General features: G+C 36.6%; 3 protein-coding genes across 4 annotated transcripts; 1 reads left to right on the top strand and 2 right to left on the bottom strand.

The window, feature by feature from the left end:
* Positions 1-85: 85 nt before the first annotated feature.
* LOC111988498 (uncharacterized) lies at positions 86-2,038 on the bottom strand. The gene is made up of 5 exons (XM_024020300.2): positions 1,688-2,038; positions 1,438-1,544; positions 1,182-1,320; positions 671-865; positions 86-568 (listed from the first exon to the last, which is right to left on the bottom strand). The coding sequence occupies exons 1-5, from the start codon at positions 1,889-1,891 to the stop codon at positions 335-337; spliced, it is 879 nt and encodes a 292-aa protein (XP_023876068.1). The 5' UTR covers positions 1,892-2,038; the 3' UTR covers positions 86-334.
* A 5,220-nt stretch (positions 2,039-7,258) lies between these two features.
* On the bottom strand, positions 7,259-12,213 carry LOC111988507 (pentatricopeptide repeat-containing protein At3g06920). Its single transcript, XM_024020309.2, is given in 4 exon segments — positions 7,259-9,716; positions 9,719-10,105; positions 10,618-10,686; positions 11,549-12,213. Coding segments are annotated over 3 exon segments (2,697 nt in total). The 5' UTR covers positions 10,643-10,686; positions 11,549-12,213; the 3' UTR covers positions 7,259-7,431.
* Positions 12,214-14,556: 2,343 nt separating this feature from the next.
* LOC111988508 (uncharacterized) lies at positions 14,557-22,142 on the top strand. 2 transcript variants are annotated; one of them, XM_024020310.2, is made up of 13 exons: positions 14,557-14,990; positions 16,702-16,885; positions 17,033-17,101; positions 17,196-17,294; positions 17,810-17,889; positions 17,984-18,821; positions 19,232-19,926; positions 20,851-20,935; positions 21,062-21,113; positions 21,236-21,285; positions 21,539-21,586; positions 21,689-21,876; positions 21,969-22,142. In XM_024020310.2, the coding sequence occupies exons 1-12, from the start codon at positions 14,698-14,700 to the stop codon at positions 21,863-21,865; spliced, it is 2,670 nt and encodes an 889-aa protein (XP_023876078.2). In that variant the 5' UTR covers positions 14,557-14,697; the 3' UTR covers positions 21,866-21,876; positions 21,969-22,142. The 2 variants fall into 2 exon arrangements, with proteins under 2 accessions (XP_023876078.2, XP_065636388.1); XM_065780316.1 differs by lacking the exons at positions 14,557-14,990; positions 16,702-16,885 and having other exon boundaries at positions 17,073-17,101; positions 17,206-17,294.
* Positions 22,143-22,267: the final 125 nt, after the last annotated feature.

Here is a 22,267-nt window from a genome sequence, read left to right as displayed (position 1 = left end):
AATAGTGATTTTCATCAAGAAAAATCTTTAGTTAAAATAGAAGTTAGGCTGACCAAACTTTTTCAGCATTTCTCCATAAGTTGAATTATCAGGTAAAATCCAAAATTTTATTTTCATACATTACCCTGCATTTTCTCAAAAACCAAGTATCAAATAATATTACATGAAATAAAATTACAGCAAAAAAAAAAAAAACTCAACATCTTTCCGCACTTAGATTTCATGTAAAAACCAACGTTTACATGAAACAAATACAGGGGGCCTCTTGCCGTGACAAGTTCATTATGCCTAGACAAGCTATCCTGCTACCGCCCTCACACTACTACCCTAAGTTCTATAAAGAAGGGATAATCTTGAACATGGACTGAGCATGAATGGGTGATAAATTAGACTGGCAAAAGCTTTGCCATGCCTCCTGCTTCTGCTCTTCACTCTCTGTAAAAGCCTCATATATTGAAATCACAACACTTCTTGCAGCTTCTCTTGCCTCAGGCAGTCTATCTTTCAATAAATCTGCAGACATTTGAACCAATTCGACTAACCCAAACTCTTTCATTCCTTCTAGCCCCTGTTCATTAGACCACACACAATTAGCATCTGATTTCATATTTACATCTTGAAGGCAGCACAAGTTCCCAGACAAGAAAGAATTGTAGATTGCTAAACTTACCATCTTAGAAACACAATTTGAGATGGAGATGGCAGCCTTGGCTCTGACTCTAAAGTTGGCATGGCTAACATACACCCGAAGCTTACTAAGCAGAGGCAAGGGAGTCATCGACCCCACCATTGTGTTTAGTGCCTTGTCTGCTTCTTCACATACAAATCGCTTGTCTTGGGACGCTTTCAGTAGTAGCTGCAGCAGCTGTGAACCCACCAGTCATATTCAAACCATTAATCATGACACATCATAACAAAGTTTAGATTGCTTTCTTCTTTTAGCCTTTTTAACTTATTTTCTGGTGTACAATTTTTTAAAGTTTCACATTTTTCAAGTACAATTATCCTTTGGCCAACTTCACCACCACCCCCCCACCCCCCAAAAAAAAAAAAACTGTCATTTTGCCAAGGACTACAAAATAAGCAAATCGGTTTCAACAGAAAGCTAATCCAAACACACCAATGTGAATCCCATCACATGAGATCTAAAAATAAACTAAAATATAAAATTGAGTCCATACCAATTGGTCAAATGCATCAGATTCGAGGAACTTGTCACCATAGGCATGGAAAATATCAGATGAAGCCATAATAGAGGTCTTGCACAAAGCACTTCTTGGATTTTTCATGGCCTTCACCAACACCAACACTACTTTTTCCCTGTGTTAGAAATTCCCATCACTCCCACAGAAGAAAATATATATACTAATAATGCATTTTCTTTTTCACTGATAGCATATAGCAACATTTAAGAAACAAGACAGAGGAATCTCTTACAAGAGCGGAAGCAAAAGAGTAGAATGATACAACGCAAACCGCCTAACATCATTCAGTGACTCACAAACTTTTATCCAATCCTTTGACTCTAACCCTTCAATCAAGCTCTGCATTTCCAAGTTCCAACCAATCAAAAGTAAGAAACCAAAATTAGACCAAAATAACAAATGGGTTTCCTCAAAAACACAATCTTGGTAAATAATTCTACATATAGCATGATCAAATAACCCCTCTTTAAACAAAGACGTACTTGGATCTTGGACTCAGGATTTGATACGGCCTTGAGATTTTCAGACAAAATATATTCAACGGTGGCATCAGCAGCAGAGGGTGCCTTGTTCTCGTCATTGACAATAGAATCAGATTGTTTTTGGATTGGAACCACAACTTTTGCTTGCTTTTTGGGCCTTTCTGGTGTTGTTGGAAGAGCATTATCAATGGGTCTCAACGCCATTGTGAGAGAGAGAGAGAGAGAGAGAGAGAGAGAGGAATGAAGAAATTTGATTTGAAGGGCTGGGCGGAGTGGGGTTCTGATTCTTAACAGGGAAAGTATGTTAATTCTGCCTTTCAAGTTACCAAACTGGTTGTAGTATAAAGGATCTTACTTTTCTCGTTTTAAAATTTAAATTTTGAAAAAGTTGAAAAGAGACGTTGGGCTCTTTCGGTAACGGCAACATTTTCAAAAGGAGGGAATAGTATGCAGTTGAAAACAAATTCTGCGGTTGCTACATTTGAATTTTTTTAAGGACGCGTGGCATGATGATATTGAATACGGTGGGGGTGCAGGAACAATCAAGGGCCTTTTTATTTTAAGGGCCCTTGACCTTTATCCATGTTCTTTTTGGTCGGTCTCGATCTTCATCTTATTCTCAATCTCATCCAATATCTCCCTCTCTATTTTTTTGGGCAGAGGACTAAGTTATACGGTTGGTTTTGATGTTCCGTCGTATTTTTATTTTTGAAAAATTATATTTTATCATCCTAAATACTAATGTTACTGTGGGGTCAGAAAATCGGGTAGCCTTGGCCCACTCTAAGCCAGGCCCAAATGGCCCACGCCGAGGATACATGATGGGTCCGAGGATGACCCTGTCCTCGGGCGTCCGAGACCTCAGAAAAACACGAGGACCACCCTACCAAAGGACTCCTGGAATATCCGAGGAGGAGAAGGCCCAGTGCCACGCGTTGGCAACAGAAGTACGGAGAAGGGGCAAGCCCTAGGCGAACTGTCACCTCGGCATTGAATACGCTCACCTAACCCTTCTGACCGCATTGATGGGGATGTAACTCCTTGACAGGGCAACATCGATCAGGGTGAGCCGCTTGAGCACAGATATGACCTCTGATGGGACAGACGGTCAAAAGGGAGGCCAATAGATGATCAACAGGAGGAGGAAGAGAGGGATATATAAGAAAGGGGAGCAAAGTGTAAAAGGGGGGAGTTTTTGGCTGGGGGAAGAAAAAACCTCCTCGGCCATGGGCCGAGGAGCATCCCTCAGTTGTAAATTGGTCTTAGTATTTTTCAATAAAAGGAAAGTAGTTGATCCTTCATGAAGGGCCGGTGAGCGCCTAAACCTTCAACCCACTCTCTACAAATTCATTGTTCTGGGTTCGTTGGGGCCTGGGGGAACTCCTATCTTTTGGGTTACAAAAACAGACCCTACAGTTACAATTTGCACATTGTTATCAATTTTGCCATTATTTTAGATGGAAAATCAAAGTTTAAGATATAATGTAATTGTAGTAAAAAAAAGATATAAAGTGTAATTTTTTTTTTTTGGGATATGATATAAAGTGTAATTAAGAGTATAGAAACAGGTTAAATTACTAACAAAAATTAATATGGCCAGAATAAAAAAGAATTTAAATATGACCAAAAGTCTTATAATTCAACTATTATCTCTTGATACTTCCAAGAAAGATATTTTTGGTTCAAATTCCCACTCCCAGTTATTAAAGTATTAAAAAAAAAAAAATCAGGATCAAAATGAAAAAAAAGAAAAAAAAGAAAAAGCTTTAAGGTCTAAAAATATAATGTGAATTTGGGAGTAATATCTATAAGCATCATCCAATGTATAAGTTATTTAGATTTTAACCAAAATAAATTATACTGAAAGATTTAAAACACAATATTTTGGGTTCTAAATTGTAAAAGCCTAAAACATTGTATGAAGTTTGCTTTCTTTTATTAGTTTGGCTTGCCTTTAGAGGTGCTCTTGAACAACATGAGTCCCAAATCATATGCTTATACTATATAATAAAATTGGCGTTTTAGAAGTTGTGGTTGTGTCAAAAAACTTACTCGTTATCTACTTTTTTTTTTTTTTTTTTTTTGAATTGCTCTTATCAACCTTAAGATAATTTACTAATAGTTTTTTTTTTTTTTTTTTTTTTTAAATTTTGTCTTTAATGCATGAATCATTATTTTTTTGGGGTAAAAATAGCTATACGTATTAAGTACTAACCATTTTTAATTGACATGAATGAAATTGTTTCCAATTTATTTATTTATTTTTTGAGTGTTGAATATGAAAAAAGTTGTATTCAATGCACAAAACTCACTTTTTTTATTTTATAGAAACAAACACACACACACACACAAGGGAGAGGGAAAGATGTTTTAACACAAACCTGCATTACAAAACTCTACTTTAAAGTTATGGTAACTTTAAGGGAAATTCTCATACTCAAGCCCACAGCCTATTGTTTTTGGTAGAAGACACTTGTACTAAGGCCCTTCTAAAACAAAATTAAAAAAAAAAAAAAAAAATCAAATATTAACCGGGATTTAAGCCCAATATAAGAAATGTGATCTACTTTGAACTCCAAAACTTTTCTTCGAGGTTGCTGGTTACCTTTTCTTCGAAAGCATGACTGCCTTAGCATGGCCATCTTACCACCCAAGTCAGTAAGAAAAATAACATGACTGCCTTTGACTCGAGTTAAGGCCTCCTAGCCCAAAGCTAAAACTTGCATCACGCAATGGATGCTTTGTCCAGGATGTTATGGGAAAAGAGGACTTGGATATCCACAACAGCCACTCAAAGATTGAGCAAGAAGGAACTTAACTAAAACCTGAACTTAATCACAGGTAGTTGTTTCCTGTTTTATAAGATAATCCATGAATGACATGGTTGAAAGAGAACTATGTCAAGGACATGTGCTGGTATGACAGTTGAAATTTAAGTCAGTTTGTAGGACAGCCCAAAAAAAAAAACCAGGCCTCCCATGTTGGTTAGAGAAGAGAACACGGATTCACATCAGGTGCAATACCAAATGAATGGCTGAGATTGAAAGTTAAAAAAGCAATTTTTAATCTCAACCATTGAATAAAATATATTAAAAAAAGTAAAAAAGTTAAAGTTAAAAAGTAAAAAAAGTTAAAAAAATTGTGAGGAAAATGGGTGAATTGCACATTGCACTTGATGTGAATCCGTATAGATAGGTAGTGTGAATAGTTTACCAGTAAATGGCCAAAACATCAATTATACTTGGTCAAAAAAGCATACAACACGAGATATCCTCAAGAAGGTCAAGGGGACTGAAGAGAATTCAATGAAAACACGTGTATGCATCCATCAAAAGAGGCTCCGTGGTATCCAAGAAGAAGATTCAGAGTTGCGCTCCCATGCAATCCATAAATGAATTCATTGTGCGTCTTGCTTAGTTACCAGAACACTAAACGAATTGAAGCATTGTCAGACCGCACAAGCAGTCCATGCCCATAGGTCCACATAAATCATGAAGCAGTATAAGCAATCTGCAGGTCCTGATGATCATTAGTAGGCATACTAACCCATGTTTGATACACAACTCTCAGGCCTGAAGGCATAAAGCATCAATTCAAAGGCCGTTAAGAATCTTGGAGAAATAGCGACAAGGTAATCGACCCTGCACAATTCAATCGTAAGTTCCTTCTGACAGTATTGATACACGAATTTATAGCATACTTGAGAAACCATTAGAGGGTGGGCTCACATCAGAAATTAGATAAGAAATTAAGAATGTAAGACTTAAACGATCAGGCATTTTGACCTTTGCGGCTAAGGTTCGCTATTGCATATTGCATGTCTCTCCTATGCCAAACAACGTTGAATAAGGGGCTTCACTGTCTATCCATGTGCCAAAAAAATGATTACGCTCTATTTGTTTCAATATAAAATATTTGCAGGAAAATATTTTAATTTTATGTTTTCCAGTGTTTGGCACAACGTAAATAAAAATAAAAAAAAGTAAAAATTTAAAACATTTTTTTATTAACTTCCAAAAAATACATAGAGGCAAGCGAATGGTTAAAAATGTTGAATCTACTTATACAAGTTCAAAATAATGAATATACATTGATCATAATCGTTTAAGGGATGCTATGATAAATTGTGCTGAGATATCACCAATGGTTAAAAAGGTTAATCCACTTATCGTACCACTTCTTTGAGCTTTAGCTGAAACTTGTAAATCATCTCGTAAACTTCTTTTGTTATAAAAAGCTATGCAGAGAGAGTGTGTAATTAGCTATTGCACAGAATTTTGTGCAATAAGCAATTGATCAAAACAAGGAGACAAACACAATTATATTAAGCATATCACTAATTAACCTTTCAAAAAAATTATTCCAAAAATAATGTAGGTACAAATTTTCAATTTAACTGAGAAAACTAAAAATAAAAAAAACTACCAAAAAGTTAAAAACTCTTGAAAAAAAAAAAAAAACCTAGAATGCCGCTGTTTGACTAAACTTCCTATGTAATCAAAAGACAAAGGTACTATTCTCAACAAAAATGGAGCAAAAGGAGCAGTCATAGCCTAGCTCATGCTGCCTTGATTGGCTTGGCGTGTGGTTTTTCCATCCACCATTTTGGTAGACCCTAAGGCCAGTTTCTTCATTCTGTCCAGCATTACCACGAGTTCAATTTGAGAAATCACCTCGCCTCTCAAAGTCATTTCTCCCATAGCCCCGGCCTCCACTAAAATTCCCACCACTGAAGTTTCCACGGCCCCTAAAGCTATCATTTCAATGACCAGCCCGTCCTGAAAACCTCTCTCTGTCATTGTTAGCTGCAAGAAACAGCAGACCATGAATTCCAACCATATGAAAAAAACAGCACAAAGGTAGCCATGGTCCATCCAGCAGGCACTCAAAGACTCCAGACTCTCATCACATAAAATAATCGAATCCATGAGACAAAAACACATAAGTTACTTCACAACATTAAGTTAACATGCGTATCACACATATCCACAAAGTACGAAAAGTTAATCATGACAGCCATACAAAAAACAGAGGATGAAGTTTTGTGTGTCCTTGTTTGGTGAAAAATGTGAGAATGAAGCTTAGACTGTACAATGGTGGTTTAGACAGGTAAGTTATTGTTGATTAAAAGGTTAATCCCCAATATACAAGATAACAACAAATTTGGTGGCGAAGAATATAAAACAGAAAAGTCAATACCTCAATAGCACTTTGCATCAAACTGGCAGATTCAAATTCCACAAAACCAAAACTTGTCCCCTGTTGCTGGATAGAAGATAGCAAAATAAAAAACACGTGAACATCATTATAAATAAGAAATCTAAATGGAGTTAACCAAGTTAAATATGAAACATACCTTGCTACTTCTAACTTGAATACCATTTTACCATCCTACGTTTTGAACACCTGAAAACTTCAACCAGTAAAGGCATTGTATTTGAATCAAATATGAATGTGGACTTATGGAAAGGCCACCCCGCTGCCTGTGTAAGCCTTGTTGCAAACAAAGATTTGTTTTTTACATCTTATAATTTCAATAGCTACCGATCAAAGAAGGGGTAAGGTAGAAACTTCAGCCCAATAAAGGAATTGATGTAAGGAAGAGTATTCATGAACAGGACTCTATCTTTTCCACAAATTTCTTCATCAATAAGATGAGAAAGAAAAAATTATGGCATACCTTCTTACTGATCAAACCACATAAACTGAAACCTCCAGTAAGTTACAAAATCTACAACCTGACATTACCAAGATCTTGAAGCATGTTGAGACTTTGCTGTTTCCCTCAACACTGCACCCACAATTGCTGCTTGCTCAAGGCAGTCAGCCTTATGCAATGCATCTAGAAGAACGACACAAGTTTTGGTATGAATATTACAACCTTTCAACCGAGTTTCCTCAAAAAGTACAAATGCATCCATTGCTCTATTACAATTGCTTAGCCCTTCTATCATAGCATTATAACTAGCAGAATCCGGTATACCACCACTTGCCTTAAACCTCTCAAAAAGCCCACTAGCGTCTGCTATGTTTCCAGCCTTTGCAAGTCCTGAGATCATGGTTGTGTACGTGATTGTGTTGGGCTTCAACCCTTGCTTCCGCATCTCTTGCCAGAACACGAAGGCCTTATTAAATTTTCTAACCCTACAGAGACCATTTATGAGAATGCTGTAAGTTACTTGGTTGGGGGTACATTTCAAGTCTTTCAGTGACTGAAAGCAGACAAGAGCTTCATTAATTTCCTCTGCTTTCACTAGTGCATCAAGCAAGCAATTCCAAGTGTATACATTAGGGGTCAAACCTTTCTGCATCAACTCTTCCATGATTAGATATGCTTCATCAATTCTACCCACCTTCCCGAACCCATCAATAAGACTACTATATATCACCACATTTAACTCTATTCCTTTAGACTTTGCTTCTTCAAAGAGCATGTATGCTTCATCAAGCCTGTCAATCTTAGCAAGCCCATCGATGACAGAGCCATAGGTAACAACAGTGGGTTGGTGACCCTTTGTCTTCATTTCCTCCAACAGTTGATAAGCTTTGTTAACCTTACCAGACTTGCAGAATCCATCAATAACAGTGTTGTAAGCGCGGGTGTCCAGAATGCAGCCTTGATCCTTCATTGAGTAGAATAACTCATATGTTTCGTTTGCAAAACCTGCTTTGACAAGGCCGTGAATTAGGATTGAATAGCTCCGAACATCTGGAATGAATCCTCGAGCCTTTATTTCCTTAAACAAAGCCCTGCCTTTCTCAGTCTCACCAGCTTTGAAAATACAATCCATGTAGGTATTAAGAAGCATCAGGTCAGGAGAACATCCCCGATGAATCATTTCTTTGTATATCTTGTGACCATCCTCCTTCCTGCCACACTTGAAAAAGTTACCGATAAGTGATGTATAAACAACAGCATTTGGAATCTTATTAGAATCTAGCATCTTTTCATATAGTCTATAGGCATCGTCCACTCTACCATGTCTGCCCAGCCCTTCTATAAGAGAACAAAATGTAACAGCATCTGGGGTGCAAACTTTGTGATCCATTCCTTCAAATATAGAACAAGCCCCATCCAGCTTTTGAGCTTTGCAGAGTCGATCTATCATTATGTTGACAGTCATAACATTAGGAAACAAGCCAGCTTCTTGCATGGCATCCCGAACACCCAAAGCAGCCTCAAGTTTCCCTGCCCTGCAAAGTATGTCTATTAGAATATTATAGGTTGGAAGGTTTGGCACTGCATCTTTCTTCATCTCCTCAAAGATCTGTAATGCCTCTTCCACTCTCCCCTTCTTTCCGAGGCAAGTGAGAATGCAATTATATGCAATCACATTCGGAATGCACCCCTTTCGTTTTTGCCTCTCAAGTAAACTATATGCTTCATCAAACTTTCCAGCTGAGCCATAACCCATGATCATGGTGTTATAAGCATATACACAAGGGACTTTCCTGCTGCTATCCAGCTGTTCGAATAGCTCCACAGCTTCATCCAGTCTATCAGCTTTGCAGAGAACCCCTATCATGCTAGTATATGTCACATCATCAGGCATCAAGCCATGAGATTTCATCTCATGAAAGAATTTCCAGGCCATATCCACCTTCCCAATCTTACCAAAAGAATCTATGCAAACATTATACAGAACAATGTCAGCATCAAAAGAGTTGCTCTTCATCTCATCCAGCAGGGAAAGAGCAGCATCAACCCGGCCCTCCCTGGCAAATACACGAATAAGAGTTGTAAATAAATGCACACTTACTTCATAACCTAGCTCCTGCATTTGGTGAAAAAGAGTGAGCATAAGTTGGGATTCATGAACTGCAGATAAAGCACCAATCAGAGTTGTATAAGCTGAAAATGCGGGGCGGAATTTAAACTTCCTCATGGTTTGTATTAGATCGAAAGCTTCTCTAAGATTTTGAGACTTGACACAGCTTACAACTAACTCTATACACACGTTATTAGATGGACCGAATCCTGCAATACTCATTTCTTCAAGAATCTCTTCCAAGCAATTAAACTTTCTACCCTAGCCATAACCATGAGAAGTGAATTGTATGCTTCAGGAGAATGTGCTTGGTCGGTTTTTCTCTCAGCCCACCGAAAATAATTTACTGCTACATTGACATCCTTCAGCCTCCTTAAGACTCCAATAACTAGTTCTGGTTTTGGTTTTTCGTCTAACAAAGATAGAGCATCCTCAAGGGCTGGTCCCCATGGTCCACTTTCCAATATATGGCACACATTATCCAGTGCCTGTCTCACACCCTCAACTTTTCTTGAACTTTCTCTATTAGCCTCATCCAGAAAGGGAACAACTTTCCCATCCACCTCGGAAGGCCCATTATACAATGATGAGAACTTTTTAAAAGAGGTGTAAATGTGACTGCACTTCAAATCAATTTGATAGATTAATCCTGCACCACCAAAATCAAAGCTAATTGTCAAGTCATACGAAGATGGGAAGAAAAAAAATTGAAAAAGAATATGATAAATGGGAAACTGCAACACAATGTCTCCCCTATGTATAATTTTGCTCTAGATCCCAGATTGGACATGCAGGGGTAAGTGGCCAAACAACCATTACGAAGCACTCTATGGTTAGTTAGCTGATGCAAAATTTGACCCATTATATGTCATGATATCTAATTACCCCGTCCTATTATAACCAACACCACCTACAAGATGCCCAAATAGCTATAATCTCCACCTTGTTTACCTAAGTTTGAAACTTGACTGCTAAGATATTTTTTAACCATTCAGCCCACTGCGCGATTGATAAAGAAGTAATTGAAAGAAACAAATGAACATGCTTATAGCAGACAACAAACTTTGAAAAAACATTTCAAGAGAAACCCTAAAAAAACCCAACTACTAGATAGCTAACCCTACACACACACACACACACACACACACACACAAAATTTACCTTGGTTCCTTAAGAGCATCTTCATGCCTGCATGTCTCGCCCTCTGTGATACCCTCTATTAGTACAAATCTATATTTGAAAAAAAAAAGGTCAATTCATTGAGAAATACCAAAAAGAGCACACACAATAAGTGAATCCCTAAAAAAATTACTTATAAATTTGTTTTTCCTGTTTGGTAACTACACACACACCTATTGGGTATTGAAGCCATGACCTCACCCTTCACCTTGTTCTTACAGTGAGATGAGATGCCATCTGAGCTAGAGCTCAATCTCAAGCCAACAATATATATATATATATATATGTGCGCGCGTGCGCAAGCGCGCTTAAATTTCAACATATATACACTGATAGCGATAGACATACATCAACTTAACACAATGCAAGAATCTTCTTAAAAAAGAAAAAGATTATTTAAAGATAAGGCTATGACATATTATTTGTATTTTTTAAAGTAAATGATTAAGCAAGATTTCCATATCTTAAAAAAAATTAAAGACATACAAAGGCTAATAAAATCTAGTCATTTTATTCATCAAAACGAGAACTTTTTCTAAATAAAAAGCCATTAAAATTGCATAGCACATAGAATAGCCTATAAAGGAGCTTCCTCTACAATTTCTAGCATACATTGATCAAACTTAGGACGACTTTGAGAGTAAAGAACTTCAATTTCATTTAATAAAATAAATACTATATTCCAAATGCAGAAATCCTTTTTAAAGAGCTTAACAGTTGATACGGTTTTTTTCCCAGCAACCAAACAAGGCGTTAACAATTTCACTCGGGCATTAGATAGTTAAATTTATTAGATAATATTATTCACTACTGAAATTGGGAATATTCGATTAAAAAATTTGATCTTAGAAATCGAAAATGTTGGATTAAATATACAGTGAAATGATAGAGTTAATTTTCAGATATTACATACCAGGAAAACTTTGGAGATGAATTAGAGAAGAGCCGGAGAGTTAGGGTTTACTCGGAACTCTGCGACACAGAGAGAGAGAGAGAGAGAGAGAGAGAGAGAGAGTAGAGCCAAGACCAAAGTCCGAACGGCCAGACTTGAGAGTTGAGAGTTGAGAGTTGAGACTGAGCAACTGGAACTGGAACTAGAAACCTGTAAATTTTTCACTTCACAGGCCAGCGATGCCGTTTCAACTCGTTATATCATGGGCTCTTTTTGGGCCAAGAGAAACCACGGCCCTTAAAATCAAAACCCAGGCCAAAATTGCCATATGCCGCCATTTTTCAAACATATTCGTTAGTTAACATTCCTCGCCGAAATCACCGAAACCTCAACCCACCCAGACCCACACTGCGAGCTCCAGCGAAGAGGACAAGGAAGCACCACGCCGTTCCGAACACAATGCCGCCAAGGCCCGCCGAGTCCGACTCTGAGTTCCGAGCCGCAATCGCGGCATTGATCAGGTGCTTGGGTTTGTTGATTTCGTTGTGGGTCTTTGGGTTTGTTGATTGATTGTGGGTCTCTGGTTGTTGTGTTTGATGGTTGAAGAAGATCGAGTCTGTAAGGCTCAATTTCAATTTGAAAGAAATCGATTTCTGTGGACTCGTTTCGAGTTTATTGCACTCGATATTTATAATTTCCTAAATAATTTAAAAAACGTGCTCGAATGAAACTGTTTTGGAAATGTGCTCACTAATAAAATTGTTTAAAAATTATTGTTATTTTGAAAAAAAAAAAAAAAAAAAAACTCCAAAATTCATATATCAAACATTCTTTAAACTAAAAAATAAAAAACAAAAGATTGCATGAAAAAAACCCAACAAAGGAAGCCAACACTTGCAATGCCATACCTATACTTGACTTAGGAAGTTCCATATTGAATAATAATAAAAAAAATTAGTAGTTTATATAACATAGTTAAATACATACTAATTGGACTTCGGTTTTTTGGGAATTGGGTCACCCAAAAGGCGCCTTTTTGGGTTTAGATTTTTAATTATCTAAAACTTATTTTTGATGTTGTTTCAAATTTAATATTAATTTTTTAAAAATCAATTTAAAACATTAATTTTTGAAAATGTATCAATTCCATTCCCTTGTGTATTTTTTTCCTGTGCAAAACATTAGGCTTAGGTTTTTAATTATTTAAAACTTTTTTTTTGGGGGCGTAGTTTCAAATTTAATATTACATTTTTTTAAAAAATCAATTGAAAACATGAGTTTTTGAAAATGTTTCTCAGTTCCATTCCCTTGTGTATTTTTCTAATTATCTAAATTTTTTTTTTTGGTGTGGTTTCAAATTTAATATTACTTTTTTAAAAAATCAATTGAAAACATGAATTTTTGAAAATGTTTCAGTTCCATTCCCTTGTGTATTTTTCTCCTGTGAAAAACATTGGGCTTAGGCTTCTATTTATCTAAAACTTTTTTTTTTGGGTGTGGTTTCAAATTTAAAACTTCATTTTTAAAAAAAAAAATCAATTGAAAAAACATGAGTTTTTGAAAATGTTTCAGTTCCATTCCCGTGTATTTTTCTCTTGTGCAAAACATCTGCTATTTGCTAAATGTTTTAATTTTATTCCTATATTTTAGGTATATTAATCTAGAATTGAAAAAATTCTAGTGTCGTATCCAAAACCACAACTTGCCTATATGGTGAGTTCTGGTTAGTGAAGGAGTGTCCCTACATAGACCCACCATCACTCCTCTACCAATTACAACTTACCTATGTGGTGAGTTGTGGTTGGTGGAGAAGTGTCCTCATATAGACCCACTATCACCCCTCCACCAACTACAACTCACCACCTAGGCGAGTTGTGGATAAAGTTGTGATTTTGATTGTAGCATCAGAATTTCTCTTAGAATTGTCAAACTTACATTTGGATTTCACAAAACGACCCTACTCGAAGGTATCCAAGTTGAAAGTCATCAAATTCAAGCACTAGGTCAGCCGATGACAAATTTGTGTCTCGTGGAAGATTAAAATTTCAACTACAAGAAACTTTATCAATTATTTTAACAGAAATCTATAGTAGTTATTTTAACTGAAATCAAAATAGAAAAAGAAATACATTTATTTTATTACTTTTTTATTATTTATAAATAGAAATAGTTTACTTAAAATTACTATATAAGTACAATATTATATATTATAAGACAAAATTACTAGGGATTTAGCAATTGCCTTATATATGGAAGTGTAGTCTATAATTTTGCCAAAAAAGAAGAAGTTATAAGTTAGTCTTCATTTGTTTGACATTAATATTTATGAAAAATAAATATTTAAAAAAAAAAAAACATTTTGCAAAAAATTATCAAATTTTTCTATGACAAAGTTTAGCTACAAAATCGATTGTAGCCTTAGGCTACAAACTCATTCAATATCTTTTTATTGAAGGTGAATTTTGACAAATCTACCATTGTTATATCCTCCATATTTGCAAAATTTCAAGAAAATTAAAGATCAATAACTATGTCATCAATAAATTTTTAAATTGCAAGTTTTTGTAATTTAAAATTATACATAAAATATAAGATTATAGATTATATAGTAAATGATATCCGATTGATACAAAAATTGACATATGCATTAAGAGCGTAAAGAACATGTAATTCAAAGGTTAGATTTTCAAAATATGCAGTAATATTTATTTTATTAAGTGAGTTTGTAGCTAAACTTTGTCCATTTTTCTATACTTGATAACAACCTTAAAATAGATTGAAAATCTATCATTTGACTTTCCTTATTTAGTTTGGCATAAGAAGAAAAACAACTTTTATCTCATACCAAACTAAATAAAGGAAATTAAGCGATAATTTTTCTTTTTGAACTTTTTTATTATTATTTATTTTTCCTTGGAGATACTGGAAAACTAAAGAAAAATTCAAAAACTATCTTTACTTTAATCCAAAAAATCCCATCAAAACGCACCGTTTATCTGCAATGTATTTATGCTTTCCAGACAGCGTATAAAAAGTTAACAGCCCCATACACACGTAACCAATTATAGACTTTTCTTTCTTCACCGATGACTCTCTGATCCAAAAACCACCACCAACGCTCCCTTCCATTTCCTTCCCTCCCCTTCTTCAAAACCAAAATCCCAACCCGAATGGAGCCCCAGTACCCGAAAACCCGGTCCTACGGACCCCAGATGAAAATGACGATCCCGCCCTCGCATTCCCACTCACACTCACAATCGCAGTCACAGTCGCAGCAGCAGCACTCCGACAACGACCGGAGCAGCGTGGAGCTCCGCGCACTGGATTGCAACCTCACCTCCCTCTGCGACCATATTCAGATGGAGGGCTTCAACTCCGGCTCGTTCTCCGATATCGTCGTCAACGCCATGGGCTCCACCTACCACCTCCACCGTCTGATCCTCTCTCGCAGCTCCTACTTCAGGTATGATTGTAATTTTTGCAATTTCTTATGGCAATTCGATTCGCTGCTTGTAAATTTTTTGAAATTGGAAAGACAAACGTGAGTGAAAACTGTTTAGGTTCCCAACTCTCTCCACCATGTTGATCGTAATTTATGCGAATTTGGCTGGCCTTTTGGTAATTTGAGACAAATGTGTGAAACTTTTAGGTTTTTTGTTAATTTAGTTGAAATGTAATTCTATTATTCAATTTATTCTAGGCAATTTAAATTTTTTATTGATATATATGTGTGTGTGTGTGTGTGTGTGTGTGTGTGTGTGTGTGGATTGTTGCTATTGAATGTTTGGGAGTTAAGCTATTTGGTTGAAATGCACTTTACACCCTTTAAGTTTGGGGTCACTTCTAATTGGGTCCTGTGGCTTTCAAAACTTGCAATTTACGTATGCTAAACTATTGTAATGATGATAATGTGCCCATTTTATTATGTTCCATCACATTTTCGTTGCTAAACAGCCAAAAAACGATGTTTTTCTTCTATTTTTTTTGTCCAAGATGGCGTCGTTTATGTGTGGTTCGATGGTAAAATTCTAATGGATGTTGGCAAAAGGTTACTATGATATTGTTATAATACTTGTGGCTTTAAAAATGCAAGTTTTCATCGTAACGGGACAGGATCAATTTAGAAGAAGTGTAAATGGTATTTTAGCGTAGCTCTAATAAAATTATTACTTTTAAAAAGAAGTATTTTAGCCTAGCTAGATAGAAATTAAGCGAACAATCTAAGCTGTGTTAGTATACTGCAAATGCATACAAATTGTGTTTGCTTTTCATTCTAAATTGATATTGTAATCATTAATTTATTAAGTTTTAGCATTCTCTATGCTTTTCAATTGAGCAGAAGGCTAATCACACTTTACCTACTTGTAGTTTGAGCCAAATTTGATTTGCCAATTTATGGTTTAAAAAGTTGCATTTATATCTAAACCTACCTAAGGTCACATTGCTGTGCAAAATTAGCTCAAAATCACTGAGAGTCACATGTTTAAATCACATTCTTTGAAAATTAGGTCTAGAAAACAAAATAGAAAACTTATTACAATTTTTTTTATTTCGAATTCCTCCTAATTAGAGAGATCAGGCAATGTCCTTGAGCTACAAGGCTCTTGGCAACTTATTACAATCTGAATAATTAAATTCATGTGTAAAAAACAAACAAAATTAAAACTTAGGTAGGAAAGTGGCAACTTTTTAAACCATAGGTTGGTGAATCGAATTTGACCCAAACCTTAGGTAGGTGGGTAAATTGTAATTAACCCGTGGTACCGGAGGCTTCTACAAGTATGACTATGTTTTAGGATGTAATGCTTGAGAAATGGTGTAAAAGAAAATTAGATGAAAGAGAAGAAACAAGGATAAATAGGTTGTAGAAAAGAAATGGATTTAGTGGGATGATTCCAGGAATTATGGCTTGTTGTACTGGCAATTAGCATCCAGTAGAAGACTGAAGTATTCACACACCTTGAAGAATTCAGTATTTCATTATCCCCCTCCCCTTTATGAATTTAGTAAAAAGGAAAAATGCACCAGTTTGCATATTGATGAGAATTTAGGGGAAAATAATTTCACTTACGGAAATTTTTCTGATTTATTTTATTTATAGTGGTCTATTAAGTGCTAATGCTTACAAGTTACGCTTGGCGACTTCATATTCTGACATCTCATGTTTCTGGTAGGAATATGCTTCATGGTCATTGGAAAGAAGCCAATGCTCCAGTTGTGACCTTGCATGTAGATGATAAAAATGTTAATGGCGAAGCAATTGCAACGGCTTTGGCATATCTGTATGGACACCATCCTAAGCTTACTGATAATAATGCATTTCGAGTCCTAGCTGCTGCTTCCTTCCTTGACCTTCAGGTAGTATGTTCTTTATAACGGGCAGTACTGAATCTTTCATCCTCATTGCATACCAAAGATTCCACGTTCCGGGTGGATCATTCTACTTTAATCCTTTTCTTTTGAAAGCAGTGCATTTTGATTAAAAGTTGATGTTTTTCCATGCAGGATTTGTGTGCAATATGCACAGACTTTATTATATCCGAATTATGGACTTCCAACTTCTTAGCATATCAGGTTCAAGATGCTCATGCAGCCTCTTTTTACTACCTAATGCAACTATATGCTATCAGCCTCTTTGAATTATTGACATTATTGACCTGTAATTCAGGTTTTTGCAGAGAGCCAAGACTATGGCATACACGGAGAGCGGGTGAGAAATGCTTGCTGGGGCTACCTTTGTCAAAGTGGTGCCATGGAGTTGAAAGAGGTATTAAATAAAGATAATCATGCTGTTGCAGCATGTGAGTTTTGGGTAGCTATTCCTTTTTGTCTCCTTTTAACTTGGGACAACATATGACAATATTAACAAATATGAAACTGGTAGATGTGGGAAGGAAAGACAAGGAAGTATACTTTGTCTTTGAAAAAATCTTTTGGGCTGACATTAAGTGTCATTAAACATGAAGTTGAAATTTGATAAAGAATGCATCTCTTGTGTTCACATCGTGTGATATACTCTTTTAATTTTAAGATTTTTTTTTTTGAGGAATCTAGGACATTTATCTGCTCCTATGCAACTTTTATTTTTGTTTTTGTTTGTTTGAACCGCAGGAATTCTTTTCTACCTATTTTATTAGAAAAACTTTTTTTTTTCTTTGTCCACATCTGAAAGCATGATTGAAAATCTATTCATATGATTTGGATTGCAACTTCATAGTTTAGTAAATGTTTCTGGTTTTGGTTCAGTCGAACTTACTATCTGCATTTTCCTGTCATGCATAGGTGCTTCCTAAACTTTCTTCACAAACCTTGCATGCATTGTTAACCTCAGATGAATTGTGGGTACCTAGTGAAGAGAAACGGTAAGGGGAATTGACAACCTCTGAGGTTTGTGTCTCTCAGCTTGAGTTTCTTTAAAGATGGATAACAGCTTTTTTATTTTTTATTTTTTTCAAGGTTTGAACTGGCATTATGCACATTCCTTGACAAAGTTGCCCATTGCAAGGCAGAACATTCTGAACAAGGAAGTTGTGGGTCTGAGACTGGAATGGATAGTCACTCTGATTCTCCTCAAGCACAGGGAAAAAATTTTATGGATAGCTGCGCTAATAAAATGTTGGAATCTGAACTAGGACACTTGAGTTTAAAAGATGACGTTGAAGGCCATGATGCTGCTCATAATCTTCTGGTAGAGCTTGCAGATTGTGTGGTTGATTGTCAAACAGGGGTTTCCAATTCTAGCCAACAGGTGCAAGAGGCTGCATACTCTCATTTGAACATGGAGCCAAGATACCCCTGCAACATGGAAGGGCCTTCATCATTGAGTCCCTCATTGGCAGATATAGATGGATATAGAGCCTCATGCTCCTTTGTCGAAGTGTCAACAGGTGTTAGAGCAGGTGGACTGGGGACCACTGGAATGGCTATGGAAGGGCCATCTGAAGAAGGCTCTTGCTACCATCTGAATAACAATAGCTGGCATGCCAGGGACCAATCAAGGCAATGCTCTACAATGAACTCTTCCAGTAACGGGCTCATGATGAATGATTGGGGAAGATGTGGCATGCCTTCTCTTTCATGGGGTGGCAGGGTTGTGGGCAAGAGACAACTAAAGGGTTATGCTAAAGGAAATTTTGGGGTCCATGGGGAGGAATATGATGCGTTCGTTAATATATTTGAAGGGGGTTCTCTTTTATATAGCAACATGTCTTTTGAGGCCCTTTTAAATGTGAGAAAGCAACTTGAAGAATTGGGTTTTCCTTGCAAAGCTGTAAATGACGGTCTTTGGCTACAGGTATGATCCTGGGTCTTGTTCTTTAATTTTCTATACCCAGTGCCTTATAAAAATGCTTATGACATTGGGGGATTTGAAGAGTCCATGCTTCCTGTGACAGTGTTGTCCCTTTGGATGTGACACACAAACATGGTGTGACCTAGTTTTTTACAATGGTGATTCTCCTAGTCATTTACTCATGTATGGGATTTTCAAAAGAAATTGAGGATGCCATAATTTGTATGGATTGGCTGATTCAGTTTAGGAGGATCACTATGTGAGCTAGCAGAGTGGCTACAGTGCCCTTCTGCAATTGCCCACCACTGGAAGTTTGGACATCTTTTCCCGATACAAGCATTTATGATTACACATTGTTTCTGTGCTTTTGTTTGAGAAATTTATATTTTGTTTAATATATGTCTATTGTGTAGATGCTTTTAAGCCAAAGGGTACAAGAAATTGGTGCGGAGACATGCAGAAGTTGCTGCCTCACAAGTATGGCATGCAATTGTAGGCAGCCATATGGTTTTTCACATGGAGGCACTAGCACAGCATATTACATGCAAGAGCATGATCAAAATACGTCTCTTGGAAACGTGGGGAATGTATATGTTGCTGAATCTGCTCAAGGTGAAGCAAATGGCCTCTTTAGACCAGTACGTGTGCATGTTAGGGGGCCTATTGATGGGCTTGCAGGTATTGGACGTGGAACTACATTTGTGCCTGCAACTGCTTGGCCTCCAACACGTTTTGTCTTTTCACGTGTCCCTTTTGGCATGGGCAACAGAAACTGCCAGCAGTCTCCTGCTAATGATGATTCAGACGCAAGACCTGACCACAGTGGAGATCTTTCTGGAGATGGGTTGACAGCTTTGGTTGGCCTAAGCCAAGGAGGGAGTAATGTAACTAATGTTCATGAAGATCAAACAGAGAGGGGGTACGAAATTGATATGCAGAGCAGAATGTCTGGAACTTCCATTGCAGGGCCAAGTACAAGCAGTATCCCAATGCAGATGCTTGAGTCACCAGAGAATGCTGTTGGGGTTGAGTGGGAAAATGCAGATAGTTCATCTATATCTTTGGATATGAAAACACCTTTAAGTCACTTTCCTCCTTTTCGCTTTGGGTAAGTCAAAATTTTGCTTTCAGTTGCTATTGACGTGCTTTGTATGGTAGTTTTATATTTTAAAAGATGTCAGAGGGAGTGGCTTCTACATACTGCAGACATTGTGAGCTTGTGGATACAGTTACTGGCATAACTTATTTTCACCTCCTATTTCTTTATATAATTCTCACATTTTGAGGATAATAGGTATTGCTGTTGAATCTTTTTCTGATCAAGTTTTGTTAACTACAATCTATTAATTGGTTTTGACTGACTTTGAAAGTGGAACGTGAACTGATTTCCACTATTCCTGATTCTTTTTTAGCGTAGAGAGGTCAAAGTTTTTGAGCAGTTTTGGTCCACGGGAAGGCTCCACACCTGAGCCTTATTAGACTCAGCAAAGCAGAGTCTTATTATCCCTTTTAGGGTGCTGTTCCATGATTCTTCTTGCTCTCATGTCTCCATCTCAAGTTGGTCAGATTGGATTGTTAAGTTAGTTTGGTCTACTGCTAATATATAGCAGTTTTCTCTATGGCAATGAGCTTTAGCTCAATGACACCTCCTCCCTTTGTATGAGCAAGGTGGGGGGGTGAGGTTGTGTGGTTAAAATCTCACTGGGCTTGTGTGTGTATGTAACTTACCTATAAAAAAAAAAAAGCAGTTTTCTCTTTTTGCATCTCTCTTTGGTTGTGGCTTGGTTGTTCTGTACTTATGTATTTTGGAAATAGTAACAGGTCCATGCTGCTCAAGTCTTAGTGTCATATTTGCTAGTTTTGATGGGTAGTCATTATGATCGGTTGACACCCAATCCTATTCTATATGCATTACAAGCTTGCTTACTAATTATATCTGTCCAACCTCCTCCTCTACTCCCTCTTATTGTTGACTGCTAAACATAAGAAAGTCTCAAATATGTGTTGTGTTAATTCTCTACTGGATTTACAGGGTGCAATTTGAGGATGTTCACAGGCTCAGTGATGGTCAAGTCAAGCACTCTCCTGAAGTCTTTTATGCTGGTTCTTTATGGAAGGTGTTAAAATATCTACTAATTGTTTTGTGTATATATATATATATATATAAGCTTGAGATATATGATGAGGCTTTGTCTATTCACAATGGTTTGATACAGAATGAATTTCCCTCTTTGAATTTTTAGGTTAGCGTTCAGGCTTTTAATGATGAGGACCCTCAGGGACGGCGAACACTTGGTAATGTTTAAAGCAGTGTAAAGATATACCATGGAAATTTGATACTCTTTATTTTATTATAATATCAGTGTTATAAGAAATTTCATTGCCTTAACTGAGTGCAATTCATATTATCTATTTAGGTTTATTTCTTCACCGTCGAAAGGCAGAGATAATGGATTCCCATAGAAAGGTCAGCCATATTCCCGGTTATCAGAGCAATAGATGGTTTTTCATAGCAATAATGAAAAATATTTCTTCTTCTCCTCAAAAAATGAAAAAGAAAAAGAAAAAATAACGCCTTTGTTATTGTGTTCTATTGGTAATGTGAATTTCAAATGCCACCAAAGATTTTGTCAGTGTCTTGATTGATATAGACCATAAACGAAGTTCTTAATTAGTGCTTTGCAGAGCTCCAGACTAAGTCTTTAACCATCTGCTTTCAGGTTCATATGTATGTGGACTCTCGTGAAAAGGTTACTGCCCGTTATCAGGTATCCAAGTAAACTGCCGTCAATTTAATCACTGCTTGTCTTACATAATTTGTATGACTGTCATGTTCTAATTCTGTGTTTCTTATGCATTTCATTGTTAAGTTGATTTGTCCATCAAAGCGGGAAGTCATGGGGTTTGGAAGCATCAAACAAACAGGCACTCTTTTACCAAAAGCTCCAAAGGGATGGGGTTGGCGAACAGCGCTTTTATTTGATGAGCTTGCTGATCTTCTCCAAAATGGGACCTTACGTGTGGCTGCTGTTGTGCAGCTTGTCTGAAATGTAACAAGGTAGATGACCTGGGTAGTTTAATCTGAACTGTGATAATGTAAATGCTTTACTCAAGGTCAAATTGCTAATTTTGTATTTTTAATTGTTTCAGATGAAAATCACAACTAGATGAGGCTCTTCGTTGTGCAAGCACAAGAATCGGAAATGACTTTGCTAATGTTATTTTATGTATTACATTTTGAAGTTTTGGGCAGCACAGGCATAATTAACCGCGTTATAGAATTAGGCTGCTGGTTGAAATCAATATATTACTTTGTATTTTGTAGATATTATACAAATAATCAAAGCATCCTTTAACAGTCAAAATAGTATTTCTTAGTTTAATATCTGTTTCAGGCTAGAAGCTGGTATTGTTACAGAGATACCTTGTGTCCGGGAATATGTCTGAAA

The sequence above is a fragment of the Quercus suber genome, unplaced genomic scaffold, assembly GCF_002906115.3.
Source record: "Quercus suber isolate HL8 unplaced genomic scaffold, Cork oak 2.0 scaffold_232, whole genome shotgun sequence".
NCBI lineage: Eukaryota > Viridiplantae > Streptophyta > Magnoliopsida > Fagales > Fagaceae > Quercus > Quercus suber.
This window is presented reverse-complemented; position numbering and strand designations above follow the sequence as displayed.